At 47.3% G+C, this 16,087-nt stretch overlaps 2 protein-coding genes and 1 long non-coding RNA gene across 17 annotated transcripts in view; 1 reads left to right on the top strand and 2 right to left on the bottom strand.

Moving 5' to 3' along the window:
* Positions 1–1,130: 1,130 nt before the first annotated feature.
* Positions 1,131–8,730, bottom strand: LOC310662306 (mpv17-like protein). The gene is made up of 5 exons (XM_083409097.1): positions 8,621–8,730; positions 5,890–6,318; positions 5,342–5,412; positions 3,826–3,855; positions 1,131–1,967 (listed from the first exon to the last, which is right to left on the bottom strand). The coding sequence occupies exons 2-5, from the start codon at positions 6,209–6,211 to the stop codon at positions 1,761–1,763; spliced, it is 630 nt and encodes a 209-aa protein (XP_083265223.1). The 5' UTR covers positions 6,212–6,318; positions 8,621–8,730; the 3' UTR covers positions 1,131–1,760.
* A 2,712-nt stretch (positions 8,731–11,442) lies between these two features.
* Positions 11,443–15,342, bottom strand: LOC310662088. The gene is made up of 3 exons (XR_014504246.1): positions 14,834–15,342; positions 14,128–14,205; positions 11,443–11,456 (listed from the first exon to the last, which is right to left on the bottom strand). It is a non-coding gene; the product is annotated as an uncharacterized lncRNA (long non-coding RNA).
* A 227-nt stretch (positions 15,343–15,569) lies between these two features.
* LOC310662357 (uncharacterized protein) overlaps positions 15,570–16,087 on the top strand; it is a 65,384-nt gene continuing 64,866 nt past the window's right edge. For 8 of the 15 annotated variants that reach the window (XM_083409182.1, XM_083409178.1, XM_083409180.1 and 5 more), the window contains exon 1: positions 15,586–15,641. The gene's annotated coding sequence lies outside the window, so the exon portion shown is untranslated. Of the gene's footprint in view, positions 15,642–16,087 lie in introns of all 15 variants that reach the window. The other 7 variants (XM_083409181.1, XM_083409177.1, XM_083409179.1 and 4 more) reach the window with 1 other exon arrangement.

Genomic DNA, 16,087 nt, shown 5'->3' with positions numbered 1-16,087 from the left:
GGACCGATCGGGGCTCCGGTTCGACAGGCGCCGGCGGCCGGCTACAGCCTGCCGGCCCGCGTCTTCCTTCCCCCTCGGAGAACTCAGCGGAGAAGGGCAAAACTAGTTTGAGTTGGTTCTGCGGAGTCTCTTTGGCTCTGGCGCCCCCCTACCGCTTGTCTCCCTCCTGCCATACCAGTCCCAGGGGGCACCGACCCCCCACATTGACCCTAACTTCCATGTGGTTTGCTCCTGAGTAGCCTCTGGTTGGGCAGAAGAGCTTGTCCACCTGGAAAGGCAGCCCACCTAGGAGAAAGAAAACTCTTATCCTAAACATCTGCTGCCTTGGGAGAGATCTCCCAGTGGTGGAGTTTCCTTCCTTGGAGGTTTTTAAACAGGTCGGTTGGCCACCTGTCATGAATGCTTTAGCTGAGATTCCTGCATTGAGGGGGTTGGGCTAGATGACCCTTGGGTCCCTTCCAGCTCTGTGATTCTATGAGAGAAGAAAAGGCTCAGGAGTAAACACTACACAAATACCGAGTGGAGTCCCCAACATGGTTGGATGGCACCTGGAACACTTTCATCAGTGAGGCCGAGAGGGGGGCTGTCATCTGGGCAGCAGTCAGTGGCGTAGCGTGGGGGGTGCAGGGGGTGCCGGCCGCATCGGGCGCAACATCTGGGGGTTAGGGTTAGGGGGCGCAAATCCACGAGTTAGGGGGCGCAAATTACTTTCCTTGCCCCGGGTGCTGACAACCCACGCTACGCCACTGACCACCAGGGCTCCTCGACCCCTTGGCTTCTCACCCCCCTTTCGGAAAAGACAGGAGCTTTCTGTTCATGCTCAGGGGAACTCGAGGCAGGACTCTGGAGGAGGAGGAGGAGAAAGGGGAGGGAACTGGAAGAGGAATATATACCCTGTGCATATGACTGTGAAGTGTGCTTGTTTGTGAACTATCACACTTGCTCCTTCTACCAGTTCATGGATGGTAGAAATAAAGCTTTTTCTCCGAAACTATTCCTTGAGTGTCTGTTGACTCCCATCTCCCTTTCCAGGGCGCAATATTTTTCCCACCCGAGGGCAAAGCCTCATAAGGCTACACTACACTTCCTGGGATTTTCCGGAGGAAAAAATGTTCTTTAAATATGTGGTGTGCATGCAGCCAGCATTCATTTCTTCAGTTGTTTTAAATTTGTTCTTATTGAAGATTTTCTTGCGTAACAAAACAAGGAAGAAAATACATACAGCGTCTCCACTTTCAATTCATAGATTCTTTTTCACAGTTTGTTTTCATTTGGTATGAGACACTGTTGACGTAGACATTATGTGGTTGGGGGAAAAGAACGGGGAGAGATAGGGGAATAATGATCTTTTGTTCAACTGCCCAGTGTTTGTCCAGGGTGCAGCCAGAATTTATAAAGCGTTTTAGAGTGTTCAAAGCATTCCTCTTCCTCTTAATCTTGCTGCATCCCTAATCTTTAATCTTTACAGCATCCCTAAAAGATGGCTCATGGTATGTCTTTCAGAAGGCATGAAGGCCTCAAGGGGAAGAGCATTCCCTTAGCCTTGGGGCCATCGTTGTAAAGGCCCTGCTTCTCACATCTGCAGTTGTATGTTCTTATACCGGTGCAGCATGAGGACCAGGCCGTGTTTTGAAGAAGGTGGGCATGAGGGTGTTAATTTAAGGAGACAAATCTCCCGCCATTCCCTGGGCAAGGTTTGCAGAGACCAAGAACTAGAAATGGAGATGGGGTGCCGAAAAAACCACAGCACGGCCCTTTGGTCACTTCTCAGACGGCATCTTTACTTGATTCTCTCCTGCCCTGGATGGAAACAGCCCAGCCAAGCCTGGCACCGCCTGGAAGAGCTGGGAGGTGGTGTCGTGAGCATCAGTTTGGCGCAGGTAGCAGAGAAATGCCGTCCACAGGAAGGAGCAGGCCCCCACGTAGGCTGTGCGCAACAGGGGTGGCACAAGAGCAAAATTCACTGCCTGGTGGAGAGAGAGAGAGAGAGAGAGAGAGAGAGAGAGAGATGAGGAGGGAGGAACATAAACCGCCAGTGGGTCTTGGACAGCAGCACATGCTCTGATTCTCCTGGTATTATTTTATTGACTGACCGATGATGATGATTTATTATTTATACCCTGCCCAAAGAGTTCAGGGTGCTGTACAGGGTGGTGCTCGCTCTCCCCAGCCCCCAACTTCCATTTCATCCTAACAACAACAACAAGCCTGTAAGGTAGGCCAGGACGCGAGAAAGTGGTCACCCAGGGAGCTTTGTGGGGATTAGGAGCTCCCTGACCTTCGTCTGACGTGGCAACCACAACACTGCAGTGGATTCTGTAAAGGGGATGGTCAGCTTTATCACCCAGGTTTCTGGGCTCTTTGCTTCCTTATGAAACTAGCTTCTTCAAGAAAGTGAATGATTCCTAGTGACTGTAGGAATGGATCTGAACCATCTGAGAGGAAGGGGTCATCAGCATCCCATGGTCTTGGGCAGGCATAGGCAAACTCCGGCCCTCCAGATGTTTGGGACTACAATTCCCATCATCCCTGACCACTGGTCCTGTTAGCTAGGGATGATGGGAATTGTAGTCTCAAACATCTGGAGGGCCAGAGTTTGCCTGTGCCCGGTCTTGGGGAAGGTAGCTCTGTGTGTGCCTCTTAGACTAGCGATGATACCTCTCGTGCCTATCGCATACTTATTTGTTGTTCTTTCAAATATCTTATAAACTGCTCTTTACGGCCAAACCCTCAGAAAAAGAAGTACATAAAAATAGTGCTCCTGTATGCGCTAGGCACACAAAGTAGGTGTATGATTATTTCGGGGAAACTGCTCTGAGTCACACAAGTCATTAACAGTCTAAAGAAAAGGCGGCACTGAAGAGAGAGAGATGTTCAAGGCCCTCTTAAAAGCCTGTGCTGAAGCAGCCAAGCATAAGCCAATCACAAGGTTAGTTCCATAACTGTGGGGCCACCACGGAAAAGCCCCTGTCTCTCACGTATGCTAGCCAAACTGGCCTTACCAACACGCATGTGAGCAGGACCTCCAAAGCAGATATTAGCATCTTTGAAGGTCATAGGGTGAAGGCCATCCTTGAGGTCACCCGGATCTCCAGCCAGTCTCTTTTAGGGCAATCCTTCTCAAAGTCCATGGGCGGTAGCTCAGTGGTAGAGCATCTGCTTTGCGTTCAGAAGGTCCCAGGGCTGGGAGAGATCCTTGCCTGAAACCCTGGACAGCTCCTGCCAATCAGCATAGACTATACTGAGCTAGGTGGACCAATGATATGACTGGGTCCAAGGCTGCTTTCCTGATGGCTATTTGGGGCAGGTCCCAAAATATCAACCACTCTGTTGAACTTCTGGCACTTTCTGAAGCCTAAAACAAAACAAAACAACAACCCAAACCCCCAAACCCAAACCAAACCACCCTCCAGCAGGCTTTCTAACTGAATTCTGTTTTTATAGTTTGAATTCATTTGTAATCTGATTGTTCTGGGTCCCCTGAGAGACAGCTGTGATTAAGCGGTGTACAGATTGTTGGAATAAATAAACAATTTCAATACATTCCCGGCAGGCTTCCGAAAACCCACTGTATTCCTAGGACAACTTGGAAGGAAGTGATGCATTTCAAATATTTTAGGTTTGCTTTTCAGCAGCTCCCTGACTAGCAGAAATGAAGCAGGGGAATGTTTTTCCTAATGCTTTATCCCTTTATGACAGGAAAAACCTGCCTGTCTGTCTCGCAGTTGTCTATTGGCACAGGAGCTCTGTTTGGGGGTGGGGGTGGGGAAGCTGGCAAGGCTTCCAGCTCATTCAGGGAAGGAAAGGATGGACCACAATACGTACCTGGAACAAGGTCCAGCACACCACACCAGCCTAAATTGGGGGAAAATAAATAAATAGCAAATTTAACATAAGGGTTAAAGTTGAAGTTCCTCAACAGTGCTTGGATTTCACACTAAGGAGTTGCAGGACTTTGCTGCGGAGTCCACAGCAGCTACTCCTGAGGCACCAAGGGTCAGAAGCTACAGTAACAAAATGGCCGACGGACTGTGCACCAAAGTATTATTCTTGTTATTTATTAATCAGCTTCCACATCTGTCCCAAGGCGAGGCACAAAATAAAACGGAAAAGTCACAAAAATAACCGAAGATTAGTTTAAGAACAATACAAAATGGACACACACACCACACCTGTCCAACCAGCTGGGAAATCTTGACAGGAGGAAAAAAATATCTTAGTTGTTTCTGGGAAATTCAGATAGTGGGCCCCTGCTACTATCGAAAAAATCTGGGAAAGAGAAGAGATCCCAGCAGACTTTAGGGATGCCAAAATTACCAATCTCTTTTAAAAAAGGTGACAGAACTGATTGTGGAAAACTATCGAGGCATCTCTCTATTAGCTGCGGCCGGCAAAATTCTTGCAACGATCTTAGCAAACTGTCTCTTAACAATATCCGATGTGAACCTTCCTGAATCCCAAAATGGTTTCCGGCCTTCTAGGGGGACAGTGGACATGATTTTCACCGCTTGACAGCTTCAAGAAAAATGCAGAGAGCAAAATCAACCCCTGTATATGGCGTTTATTGACCTGACTAAGGCTTTTGACAGGGACACAGGTGGCCCTGTGAGTTAAACCACAGAGCTTAGGGCTTGCCGATCAGGAGGTTGGCGGTTCGAATCCCCTCGACGGGGTGAGCTCCCGTTACCCAGTCCCTGCCCCTGCCAACCTAGCAGTTCGAAAGCACCTCAAAGTGCAAGTAGATAAATAGGTACCGCTCCGGCGGGAAGGTAAATGGCGTTTCCGTGTGCTGCTCTGGTTCACCAGAAGCGGCTTAGTCATGCTGGCCACATGACCCGGAAGCTGTATGCCAGCTCCCTCAGCCAATAAAGCGAGATGAGCGCCGCAACCCCAGAGTCGTCCATGACTGGACCTAATGGTCGGGGGTCCCTTTACCCTTTACCTTTTAAGGCTTTTGGCACTGTAAATCGTAATGCCCTGTGGACTGTCATTCTGAAAATTGGCTGCCCAGATAAATTTGTAAACATCATTCGGCTCCTCCATGATAATATGACAGCAACAATTTCAGATAACAATGGCTTTCAAAGTGAACCGTTCTCAGTGGGATCAGGTGTTAAACAGGGTTTCCCCAACTCTATTTATTATTTTCATTGCCATGATCCTACACTTTGTCGAACGGAAACTCCCTACTGGAGTAGAAATCAGTGACCCTCCAGGTCCCAGCCCGGCCCGGGATTCTGAAAAACTAGTCTTTATGGTGCCACAATGGCCTCTTTTTTCTGTTTGCGTGTTTCTTTGCTGTAACAACCTAGCACAGAATCTACAGAGCGGTTATTATTACCTTGTACGTTGGCCAAAACTTCTCCTGCAGCTTCCCAAATATGTTGCTTTCACCATCCAGGAGAGAGAGACCTGAGAAAGGGAGGGAAGCATAAACATTCACAAACTTTTTATTGATAATAATCAGCTAAATAGTTTGAGGATCTATACAACTTTGTAACATGCAGAAAACAGCAGTCTCAGAGAAACCAAAGGCTGGAACTGAGGGAAGTTGGGGGGGGCGGGTGGGTTTTGTGGGGGGGGGAGGGAGGAAAAATGGGGGGGGGGAAACAAGGATGATATGTTTTTGGATAATATGTCTTGTTTTAATTTTGAATATAAAAAAATAAAGAGAAAGGGAGGGAAGCAAACTCATCACTTCCAAAGAGCTCTCCCAGTGGTGTAGCGTGGGTTGTCAGCACCCGGGGCAAGGCAAGTAATTTGCGCCCCCTAACCCGTGGATTTGCGCCCCCTAACCCTAGCCCCCAGATGTTGCGCCTGGTGCGGCCGCCCCCCCCTGCACCCCCCACGCTACGCCACTAAGCTCTCCAGCCCCCTGTTGTCTCTCACCAGTGTAAAAAGCCCCAATGGTGACTGGCGCAGCGATGACCTGGTCGCAAGTGACCTTTGCTATCACCGTGGTCACCTTCACTCCTGGAAGAATGCGCTCCAGGCTCCGGAACCAGGCGTAATTGAAGTTGGCGTGGAATGTGAACCCGACCAGCGCCACTTTTGCCGTCTGCTTCAGATCCAAACCGTCATGTCTGCGGGGATCCTGGCACGGCTTAGCCAACTTCTGCTGGGCTGCATCTGCCGCTGAAAACAGTGTGCCGTAGGCAACAACATTTGCCAGCCAAGGGTGGCGATGCACCAGACCAAGCAAGGGGTGCATTTGAATACAGATCTGGTGTGGCGGAAGTGCAGTTCCCCAAGATGGCCCCTAGGTGGCGGCGTCCTCTGCTCAGGTGGGTTGCAATGTCGCCTCCTGCTGGTATATATCTGCAAATGCACACGGAAAGGCATGTGGCTATTATCTCCCAAGGCCAGAAGGCTGCGGTTGTGTTGGTCAATTGTGTGAAAAACTTGGGATGTGGCTTAATCCTTAAAGAGCTTAGGATCTGGGGATCTTAAGGATCACCTTCTTCCATATCCTTTTTTATTTTTTTTATTGCATTTATTTATTCCCCCACAGTTACTCAGAGCAGGGCTTCCAGTGGGGCTGCCCCTGTTCTGTGGAATAGCATTCCTGTCAAGATACGACAAGCGCCCACTCTCTGAACTTTCTGGAAACAATTGAAGACATTCTTGCTCCAACAGGCTTTTCCAGCTGGGTGAAAAGATCTCTGCCGCTGGTGTTTATTTTGTATTGTTTTTAAAAACACATCTACCATTTTCTGTGTTGTTTTTAAGTGTTTTTAGCTGTTTCAGTTGTCTCCTGTACGTTGCCTTGAGATGGGTGCATTCGGAAGGCAACTAACAACTTCTCTCACAGACAACATCCCCTCCCATAAAGTCTGCAGCAAGTGACAAGTGTTTTCTGAAGACCTGCCTAGACGAGATGCTCTAAAGTGTCCTGAATTTCCCCTTTAAATAAGCCTGGTAGTTATAAATCTATAAGGACGAGAGGGGAGGAAATGCTCAGTGCCCTCACCAAATAACTGATCTTTCTAGTTAAATCAGTTTGAAACTAGTTTATGTTTACAAAAGAAACAGGAATAAACTCTGTCGTAAAGCTGTTTATATAAACACAAATCTGTGTATGCAACATCCTTGTCCAGATACCTGTTGGACCACAGTATAAACACTTACCTACACAGGGGTATTTCTGCACCTGCTTAATGCTGCCCGCCCTTCACACAAACAGGATCATGTCATCTCCACATTTTAATACCCGGCTGTTCACACACCTGTGTCACTTGTGTGCACCATCTCTGCACCACTGGACTATGCACTTTCACCACACACCTCAAACACAGGCAGCAGGCGCACACACCACATTTAAAGCACATGGGAACTGTAGTTTGCCCCCTCACAGCGCTACAATCCCCAGCCTCCTTAATAAAGTACAGTTCCCAGGATTCTTTTTGGGGGGTGTGCTCTGTACGCACTGCAGCCCCCAATTCTATGTGCTGCCCAACTACAATATGCCAACGTCCTCTTCAGGCCTCTCTCTAATAACACACTTCTCCTATGGTAAGACAATCGTCTATATTCCACATGCACGTCAATGCACAGTTCTGCAGACTGCAGCCGCCTCTGCTCTCTCTGGGCCCCTGTGACGAAGCAGCGCTATCCTTTATGGGCATGATGTGTGCGCACACCTCCCACAGAGCCTCTTCTGCCACAGCCTTTAATGCAGGACAAAAGGATAAGGTTAAAAATCCCCCCTGCCATCATAAATACAGGTGGGAAAGATTGGATCTGAATGAAACAGGAATCCACATCATTTTAGTTGAAAGGTTAGGGAGAGACATCTGTGAGCAGGATCAAATAGGAATTTAGGAGCTTGTTTGTCGGCGCCATATGTTAGAGCATTTGTTTAATTATTACATTTCTATTCTGTCTTCTCTTTCCCCACCCTTTTCTCTTCGCAACAATCCCATGAGGTAGCTTAGGCTGAGAGAAGGTGATGGGCCCAAGGCGAGACTGTGAGCTTTGTGGTGGCAGACTGAAGATTTGAAACTGTCCTCATCGGTCACCCTAACCATTACTCAGTTTTAACCAAAGTTCTGTCCTCTTGCAGAAAATCTGACATATATAACATATCAATCAAGACACAGCCTGCACTTGTTTTTAGCAGAGACACCCAATGCTGGGACATATCAAATACAGTGGTACCTCAGTTTACGAACTTAATCTGTTCCAGAAGTCTGTTCTCAAACCGAAACTGTTCTTAAACTGAGGTGCACTTTTCCTAATGAGGCCTCCTACCGCCGGTGCCCTTCCACCGTTTGGATTCCGTTCTTAGACCGAGGTAAAGTTCTCAAACCGGGACACTATTTCCAGTTTTGCGGAGTTTGTAAACCAAATCGTTCTTAAACCGGACTGTTCTTAAACCGAGATACCAGTGTAATCAGAAAGCAAAGTGTGCCTTGGAGCACGTACAAAGTGCATTTCTCGCACAGCAGTGCAGGGCCACAAACCACAGCACAGGTGGGTAAAGAAATTCATGTCAGTCAATATTCTCTCTCTCTCTCTCTCTCTCTCTCTCTCTCTCTCTCTCTCACACACACACACCCTTCTCTTTGTCTCTCTCAAGCCCAGCCGCTTTCCTCCCCCGTTGCGTTGCAGCCATTATTACCCCGAATGCTCTGTCTTCTTTTTCTCTAGGGCTAGGAGAAGCGATAAGGGACGGGTCAGCCACGCTTGTCTGCTCCACAGAACTATAAATATCTGGACACATGGTAAGGGTGCAGACAGGGAGGACAGCAGAGAAGGGGGGTGGGAGAGACCCACTGAATAGCCAATCCTTGCTGCATACTAAGAAAGTATAGTTGTGGGGAGAAAGCAAAGCAGCTGTGGAGGGAGGAAGTTGGCAGCCCATTTGAGAACCAAATAGAATACCAGACCCAGTCCCAAATTGCAAGCAGACATGTCTGGGGAAGACAGTTAATTGGGAGAGAGACCTGGGAAAGGGCTGGCTGAATCAATAAATCACACAAAAACACAAACCTTATTTACCTAAGCTCTCCCCCTTTCCTTTTTAATCTTAATACTTACGATTTTCTGAGATGCATGGGATTTATTTATTTGGATGTTTCTGTGTCATACCATTTCCTAATTGCTTACGTAGGGTGATATCTCAGCTCTGTAAAAAATACCTGTAAAAGTGTATTCAAATCACTTTCTTTCCCTCAAAGAATTATGGGCTTTGTAGTTTACCCCTCACAGAGTTACAATTCCCAGCAGCCCTTAACAAACTACAGAGCCCAGAATTCTTTGAGGGAAAGAATGGGCTGTATATGCAGCCTAAGTCCTACTCAGAATAGTACACCCACTGAAACCAATAGACAAATCAGATAAAAGTGTAGTTGTTCACCACAAGGAGTTATGGGTGATATTCAATTATAGTCATCTCAGAAATCAGTGGACTGAAATTAATGGACTCTACTCTCTGAACAAGACTAAGACTGAATAGCACCCCTAATTTTTTGTAGTGAACAACTGCATTATTATATTTTTTAAAGGATTATAGTTAGTTTAAGTTAGTTATACACCACATTTCCCCCTCACGGGAATCAACGTACAGTAGTTTACAGCTAAAAATAGGATCTGCCCATCTGAATGGGGTGTTGTTGTTGTTCTTGTTAACATTTATTACTATATTTGTTGTTGTTGTTGTTGTCACTGCTTTTTTCTGGGGCCACGTAGGGGTGTGCATACCCCTAAACATTTTGTGAATCTAAGTTTGGCCTGATTGAGGGACAGTATTTCAATATGAGTGGGAAAATGAGAGTACCCCTAAACAATTTTTTTAGAAAAAAAAGCACTGGTGGTTGTTATTTTAAGGTACCCATCTCCTGGGGCTCGGTCTGAAACAGGTTCGACATATCTTAGCCTCTCACAACCAGTCTTTGGTGCCTTTATTTCCTCCGGAGTGTTATTTGCTACGATCTCAGCCTCTGGGAGTTACAGTACTGTACTGTACTGTGTACGTAGTGGGAAAAGAAAACCATGAGCCTCTTTGTTCCGGCACCAGGGGGCGCTGTTTTATCACATGTGCAGGGAGCAGGTTTTCTCTTGCGCAATCCCCATAGAAATGAATGAGCCGGTGCTCCAGAATGCAGAGTCGATGCAATCTCTTGTTCCTTTCAGAAGGGCTTGCGCAAAAATAGGCCCAGTGGTAGATTGTGCTAATTCTTTCTCGTTCTTATCTGTTCAGCCTCATCTCTGCTGCTGGGCACCTCTTGGGTACTTGGTAGGAGGGGACTGACTCTCTTGAATGGTTTGGGTGGGAGGGTGAAGTCTTCTACTTTTATAGCTATTTATATATTTCTTTATTTAAACATTTATATCCTGCCTGTCTAAAACAAGCACACACAACAGACACAATGGTTCTTATCCAGCTGGCAATCTTTCCAAAACCAGAGGCGATTCAAAGAGACGCATTCAAAGCTGCTGTGCTAGCTTCCCTTGTGTTATCAGCCCTGCAGAAGAGATTTTAGCCGGTTTGACTGTTCAGTGGTAGCTCGGGTTACATACGCTTCAGGTTACAGACTCTGCTAACCCAGAAATAGTGCTTCAGGTTAAGAACTTTGCTTCAGGATGAGAACAGAAATCGTGCTCCAGTGGTGTGGCAGCAGCAGGAGGCCCCATTAGCTAAAGTGGTGCTTCAGGTTAAGAACAGTTTCAGGTTAAGAACGGACCTCCGGAACGAATTAAGTTCTTAACCTGAGGTACCACTGTATGCTGATAGATAGTCAATCCGCATGACGTTTGGGACTATGGTTCATATGTGCACATGCCGTATTTCACTTTGTAATTGAACTGCAAGTTCCAGGTGGCTGTGATTACACTACGTGGTCAAATCCAAAGGCCCTTTGCAGTTTGTCCACCTGATTTAACTGCTAGATGATGATAATAATAATAATAATAATAATAATAATAATAATAATATTTATACCCCGCCCATCTGGCTGGGTTTCCCCAGCCACTCTGGGCACCTTCCAACAAAAGATTAAAAATACATTAAAACATCAGTCATTAAAAAAATCCCTAAACAGATGTCTTCTAAATGTCAGATAGTTGTTTATTTCTTTGGCATCTGATGGGAGGGCGTTCCACAGGGTGGGCGCCACTACCAAGAAGGCCCTCTGCCTGGTTCCCTGTAACCTCACTTCTCACAGGGAGGGAACCGCCAGAAGGCCCTCAGAGCTAGACTTCAGTGTCCGGGCTGAACGATGGGGGTGGAGACTCTCCTTCAGGTATACTGGGCTGAGGCCGTTTAGGGCTTTAAAGGTCAGCACCAAGTCTTTGAATTGTGCTCGGAAATGTACTGGGAGCCAATGTAGGTCTTTCAAGATCGGTGTTACGTGGTCTCGGCGGCCGCTGCCAGTCACCAGTCTAGCTGCCGCATTCTGGATGAAGAATTCTTTGTAACTTCCAGCTGACAGCGAACTGCTCCACAAACAATTTTTCTTTTTAAGAACAATTTTATTGTAAGTTTTAAAACTACATTAACCAGTAAAATTCAGACTCATTTATAAGAAAAGACAAACCACAACTGCACAGAAAAGAAAAAGAGAAAGAAATAACAGCGAAAGGATAACTAAGAAGATCCTTTATCACATTTATATCGCGCATAACGTATCATTTATCCACACACAGAAAGCCAGACTCCACCAGCTCCACCAATAATTCTGTGTGACATAAAAAAAGGGGCATCCTTCTATCTAGAGTAGCAGGTCTTGGGCATTTTTTAAAGCTGTGTCTCACCATCTTTCTTAAGCCATGCTGAGCACATGCACCTATTTGGGTTCCGATGAAGTTTCCGCTTTCCATTTTTTGCTCATGAGCTTTGCAGGTGGCAAGAATCTGCCTTGAGCGTCACACAGATAAATATAGCGTCGCACACATTTAAGTGCATCATCGCTGTGGGTGGAGGACTTTGTTGAGTCACTTCTACCTCTAAAAGTAGTCCAGGGAACCTTTCCTTTAGGCCCTGCCCCAGATAACCTCATTTACTGCCATTCCCTTCGCTGCCTCCCGTGGAGTTTTTGCTGTGTCACACTGGCAACCTGACCCAGGCCTAGAAATCAGGAGTGGAGCCACACACCTTTACCCCACAAGGGGGCAGAGTAGCTTTGGCAAGACAGACCGCGGCAAGAGCTGTGGGCTTCGATAATCACAGCGCTGTGTAGAAAGCTGAAAGTTGAACTCCTTTATGGCTCCGTCTAGCTCAGTATTGTCTACAGTGATGGACAGCAGCTCTCCAAAGTTTCACAGTCTTATGTGGAGATGCCTGCTATTGATTGTGGGACCTCCTGAATGCAAATGAGGTGCTCTACCCCTGAGCTACATCATACCCTCCAACATCTCTCCAATGAAAGTAGGTAAAGGTACCCCTGACCGTTAGGTCCAGTCGTGAACGACTCTGGGTTTGCGGCGCTCATCTCGCTTTACTGGCTGAGGGAGCTGGCGTTTGTCCGCAGACAGCTTCTGGGTCATGTGGCCAGCAGGACTAAGCCGCTTCTGGCAAACCAGAGCAGTGTACGGAAATGCCGTTCACCTTCCCGCCGGAGTGGTACCTATTTATCTACTTGCACTTTGACACGCTTTCAAACTGCGAGGTGGGCAGGAGCAGGGACTGAGCAACGGGAGCTCACCCCATCACAGGGATTCGAACTGCCGATCAGCAAGCCCAAGTCTCTGTGGTTTAGACCACAGCGCCACCCGCGTCCCCAATGAAAATAGGGATATCCTATTTCATAGGTATGCAAACTAAGGCCCGGGGGCCGGATCCGGCCCAATCGCCTTCTAAATCCGGCCTGTGGACGGTCCGGGAATCAGCATGTTTTTACATGAGTAGAATGTGTCATTTTATTTAAAGTGCATTTCTGGGTTGTTTGTGGGGCCTATCTGGTGTTTTTACATGAGCAGAATGTGTGCTTTTATTTAAAATGCATCTCTGGGTTATTTGTGGGGCATAGGAATTCGTTCATTATTTCCCCAAAAAAATATAGTCCAGCCCCCCACAAGGTCTGAGGGACAGTGGACCGGCCCCCTGCTGAAAAAGTTTGCTGACACCTGTGACCTATTCCATAACAAATTGTTCTTATATTTATACCCTGCTCACCTGACTGAGAGAAACGTCCAGTATACAAAAACGTAATAAAATATTTAAGAACTACCCTATACTGGGCTGCCTTCAGATGTCTTCTAAAGTTTGTATAGTTACTTATCTCCTTGGCTCATAACTATACACCCTCTGACGTTTCTCTGATGAAAACAGGGACATCCAAAGGAGAAGTGGGACATTCCAGGATCAAATCAGAAACTGGGAAGGCTTCTGTAAATCCAGGACTGGAAAATAGGGACACTTGGAGGGTCTGCTACAGCAGCCTTTCCATGCAAACTGGATTAGGTGTGAGGAGGCCTGTTCACACTGCCATTTTTGCAGTGCATGATGTCCTCAGCAAATTTATCTCAAACGGATGTGCACTGTAGTGTGCTGAAAGTGGGATCCTACATGTGCTGGCAGATGTGGCTGCTATGCGCTCCCCTGGTTATTTGAATTAAGCTCTGAGCAAGGGGTTAATGCAGCGAAATGTCATGGACCAGAGTTGCTGAGGATATATTTCAGTGCCGGATTGAAATGGGTCCAGCTTTGTCCAGACTTCGTTATACTTCAAAATGCACCACCGCACCACTGCCCAGAAGTAATGTGCCCTGGCTTGAATGGGACTTACTCCCAGCAACCTGTGTATAGGATTGTTGCTGGGGAACAAAGCAATCCCAAGCCCTGACTGGGAACGGAAACACAACAACCACTGCCATCGAAAGTCTTGCTAGCGCAGGATGACCAGGACAAAAAAGAGGGTGTTGTTTTTCTAATTTTCTGCTATGCCAGCTCCAAGCTAGAAGAAGCTGAGAGGTCTGAGATGGGTCCCTCTCCAGGGATGAAGCACCTTAGGATCCAGCGGATACATGGCTGGCTATGCTCCACCCCATAACATCCAGTTTCACAGCCTTCCACTAGCCAACACCAGTGGGAATGTCGGTGGAGGGGCTCCCTGACCCTAGCTGTCAACTTTCAGATTTGAAAATAAGGGATCAGCAGCGTCGAAAATAAGGGATCAGCAGCCTCACCTGTCCCGGGGACCGTCTACGGGATATCTAACAATCCAGGATAGCAGCGGGAAACGGCGCTGGAATTAAGGGAATTTCCTGCAAAAAAAGGGAAGGTTGACAGCTATGTCCCTAACCCTGGCCCAAAGGCTGATACAACCCAGAGCATGGGCGTATCTGTTACATCCTAAATCCACCCAACAGCAAGGATCAGGGTGTTAAGTTTGCATCTTAAACTCTACTTAGTACTGGAATTTGGTTTTTAAAAAGTTTCCAAACCGCCCTTCGCCCAGTGGATTCCAGAGCAGTATACGAAAAGCTTAAAAAAGGGGGATTCATATAAAGTACAATTAAAGAACATTTTTCAGAACTAAGAGGCAGCAAAAGCTATAAATATGTTTATTATATATTTATTATTTAGCACAGTAATTATGAGGACCAAAAAGAAAAACAACACAGCCTACTTTAATCATCATCAGCTAAGATAATTGTGCTAAGCGCAGAAACAAGTTAGTTCACTGTTAACTGTCAGACAGCGAAATTAACTTTAATCCTTTAAACGTTTCAGCAATGTCAGGGAAAGTTTCTGTAAACGCAAACTATTTGTGGAACTACTGTTCTTTGTCACATTTATACTGAAACACCAGGATCAGCCTATAATTTTGTAAAACATGTGAAATTGTAACAGAAATCAAGCAAGCAACTATGAAAAAGGGCAGTTGCACACCATTCTTTAAGTATCATCACTTCATGGGATACTGGGCTGTGGTAATTTCCAGATGACCGGTTTTTCCACGTTCATCTTAATTTGGACAATTTGCAGAGATTTGTTCCCTTAAACGTTGATAGAATTAAAACGATATACATACATATGCATACATACATAAGCACTCAAACAATATTAAATCCCTCCAAACATGCATCGGGCACCCCTTCTGCAGAGAGACACTTACAGGAAGCCCTTAAGCATTATTACTAATTTATTATTTGGCAGCGCAAGTTTTCTGAGTACAGAGTTTGGGAGTCCCTAGTTTTGCGGGTGAAGGAGAGAAACTGCAGAGGAGAAAATGCGTGACCCTTGGGGGGGAGAGAGGTTTTGGGGGAAAGCTGGGGGGGGGGGTCCTAGCTTCTGACGTAATCCCAATCCCCCTCCCAGCAGACAATAGACCCCATTCATCCTTCTTCCTCGCCCCCCGCCCCTCTCACGATCTGTTCACACACAAAGAAACCCATTCAGCGCCCAAGAGGGCCCAGCCGCTCTCCTGCCTCTGGTTGGTGGATTCCCCTGTCACTCATTCTATTCCCCCACCCGAAAGGGGGTGTGTCGCTGCCCCCTTTCAGCCTATCTTTGTCTCGCTGTCAGATTTCCGCCCCCCTCCCCGCCACCAGCGGCGCCGCTGCCACTCCCTCTTTTTTGCGATTGGCCGTGGTGGGCGTGGCCACGGCACCGGGACTCCGCCCCCCCGCCCGTGGCTGCTCAGTTGCGGTTGGGCCTTGGAGGTGTCAACATCTCTCTCTCGCTCCTATCTGCTAAGGTACAGTGCAGCCTTGTCCAGGGCCCTCTTCTTCCCTCTGCGCTGCCCTTCTCTCCTTGGTCGAGTCTCTCTGTCTGATTGACGGCGGCTGGCAAGGGGCTCTGCCAAGGTCTGGGGAGTGGGAGGGGCAAGGGGGTCCGCGTGCCTGTGCATTTTTTGCCTTAATCATAGTAGCGTGCTCCAAATTGTTGATCGGGTTCCTTAGAGGGGTTGATCCTTTGTGGGGTGATCTTGCTTAAATGACAGAAAATGACATTGCATGATGGGGAGGGGGGGTGGGGATTTGTTTAGATTTGTCTTCTGCTCATCCCCAGATGATAAATCAAGTTTCCCCCGCCCCCGCCCACCCCCCGATCTTTCTGCCTCGGCTTCTGCTGCTTCTGATCATGTTTTCTCTGCGGATCTGTGCACCGGTGTTGCTTCCTTTATATGTGTCCAGCGAGAGA

The sequence above is a fragment of the Podarcis tiliguerta genome (genome assembly GCF_965153285.1).
Source record: "Podarcis tiliguerta genome assembly, chromosome: 13".
Classification (NCBI taxonomy): Eukaryota; Metazoa; Chordata; class Lepidosauria; order Squamata; family Lacertidae; genus Podarcis; species Podarcis tiliguerta.
The sequence above is the reverse complement of the archived record's forward strand: the minus strand, read 5'-3'. Positions and strand labels throughout refer to the sequence as shown.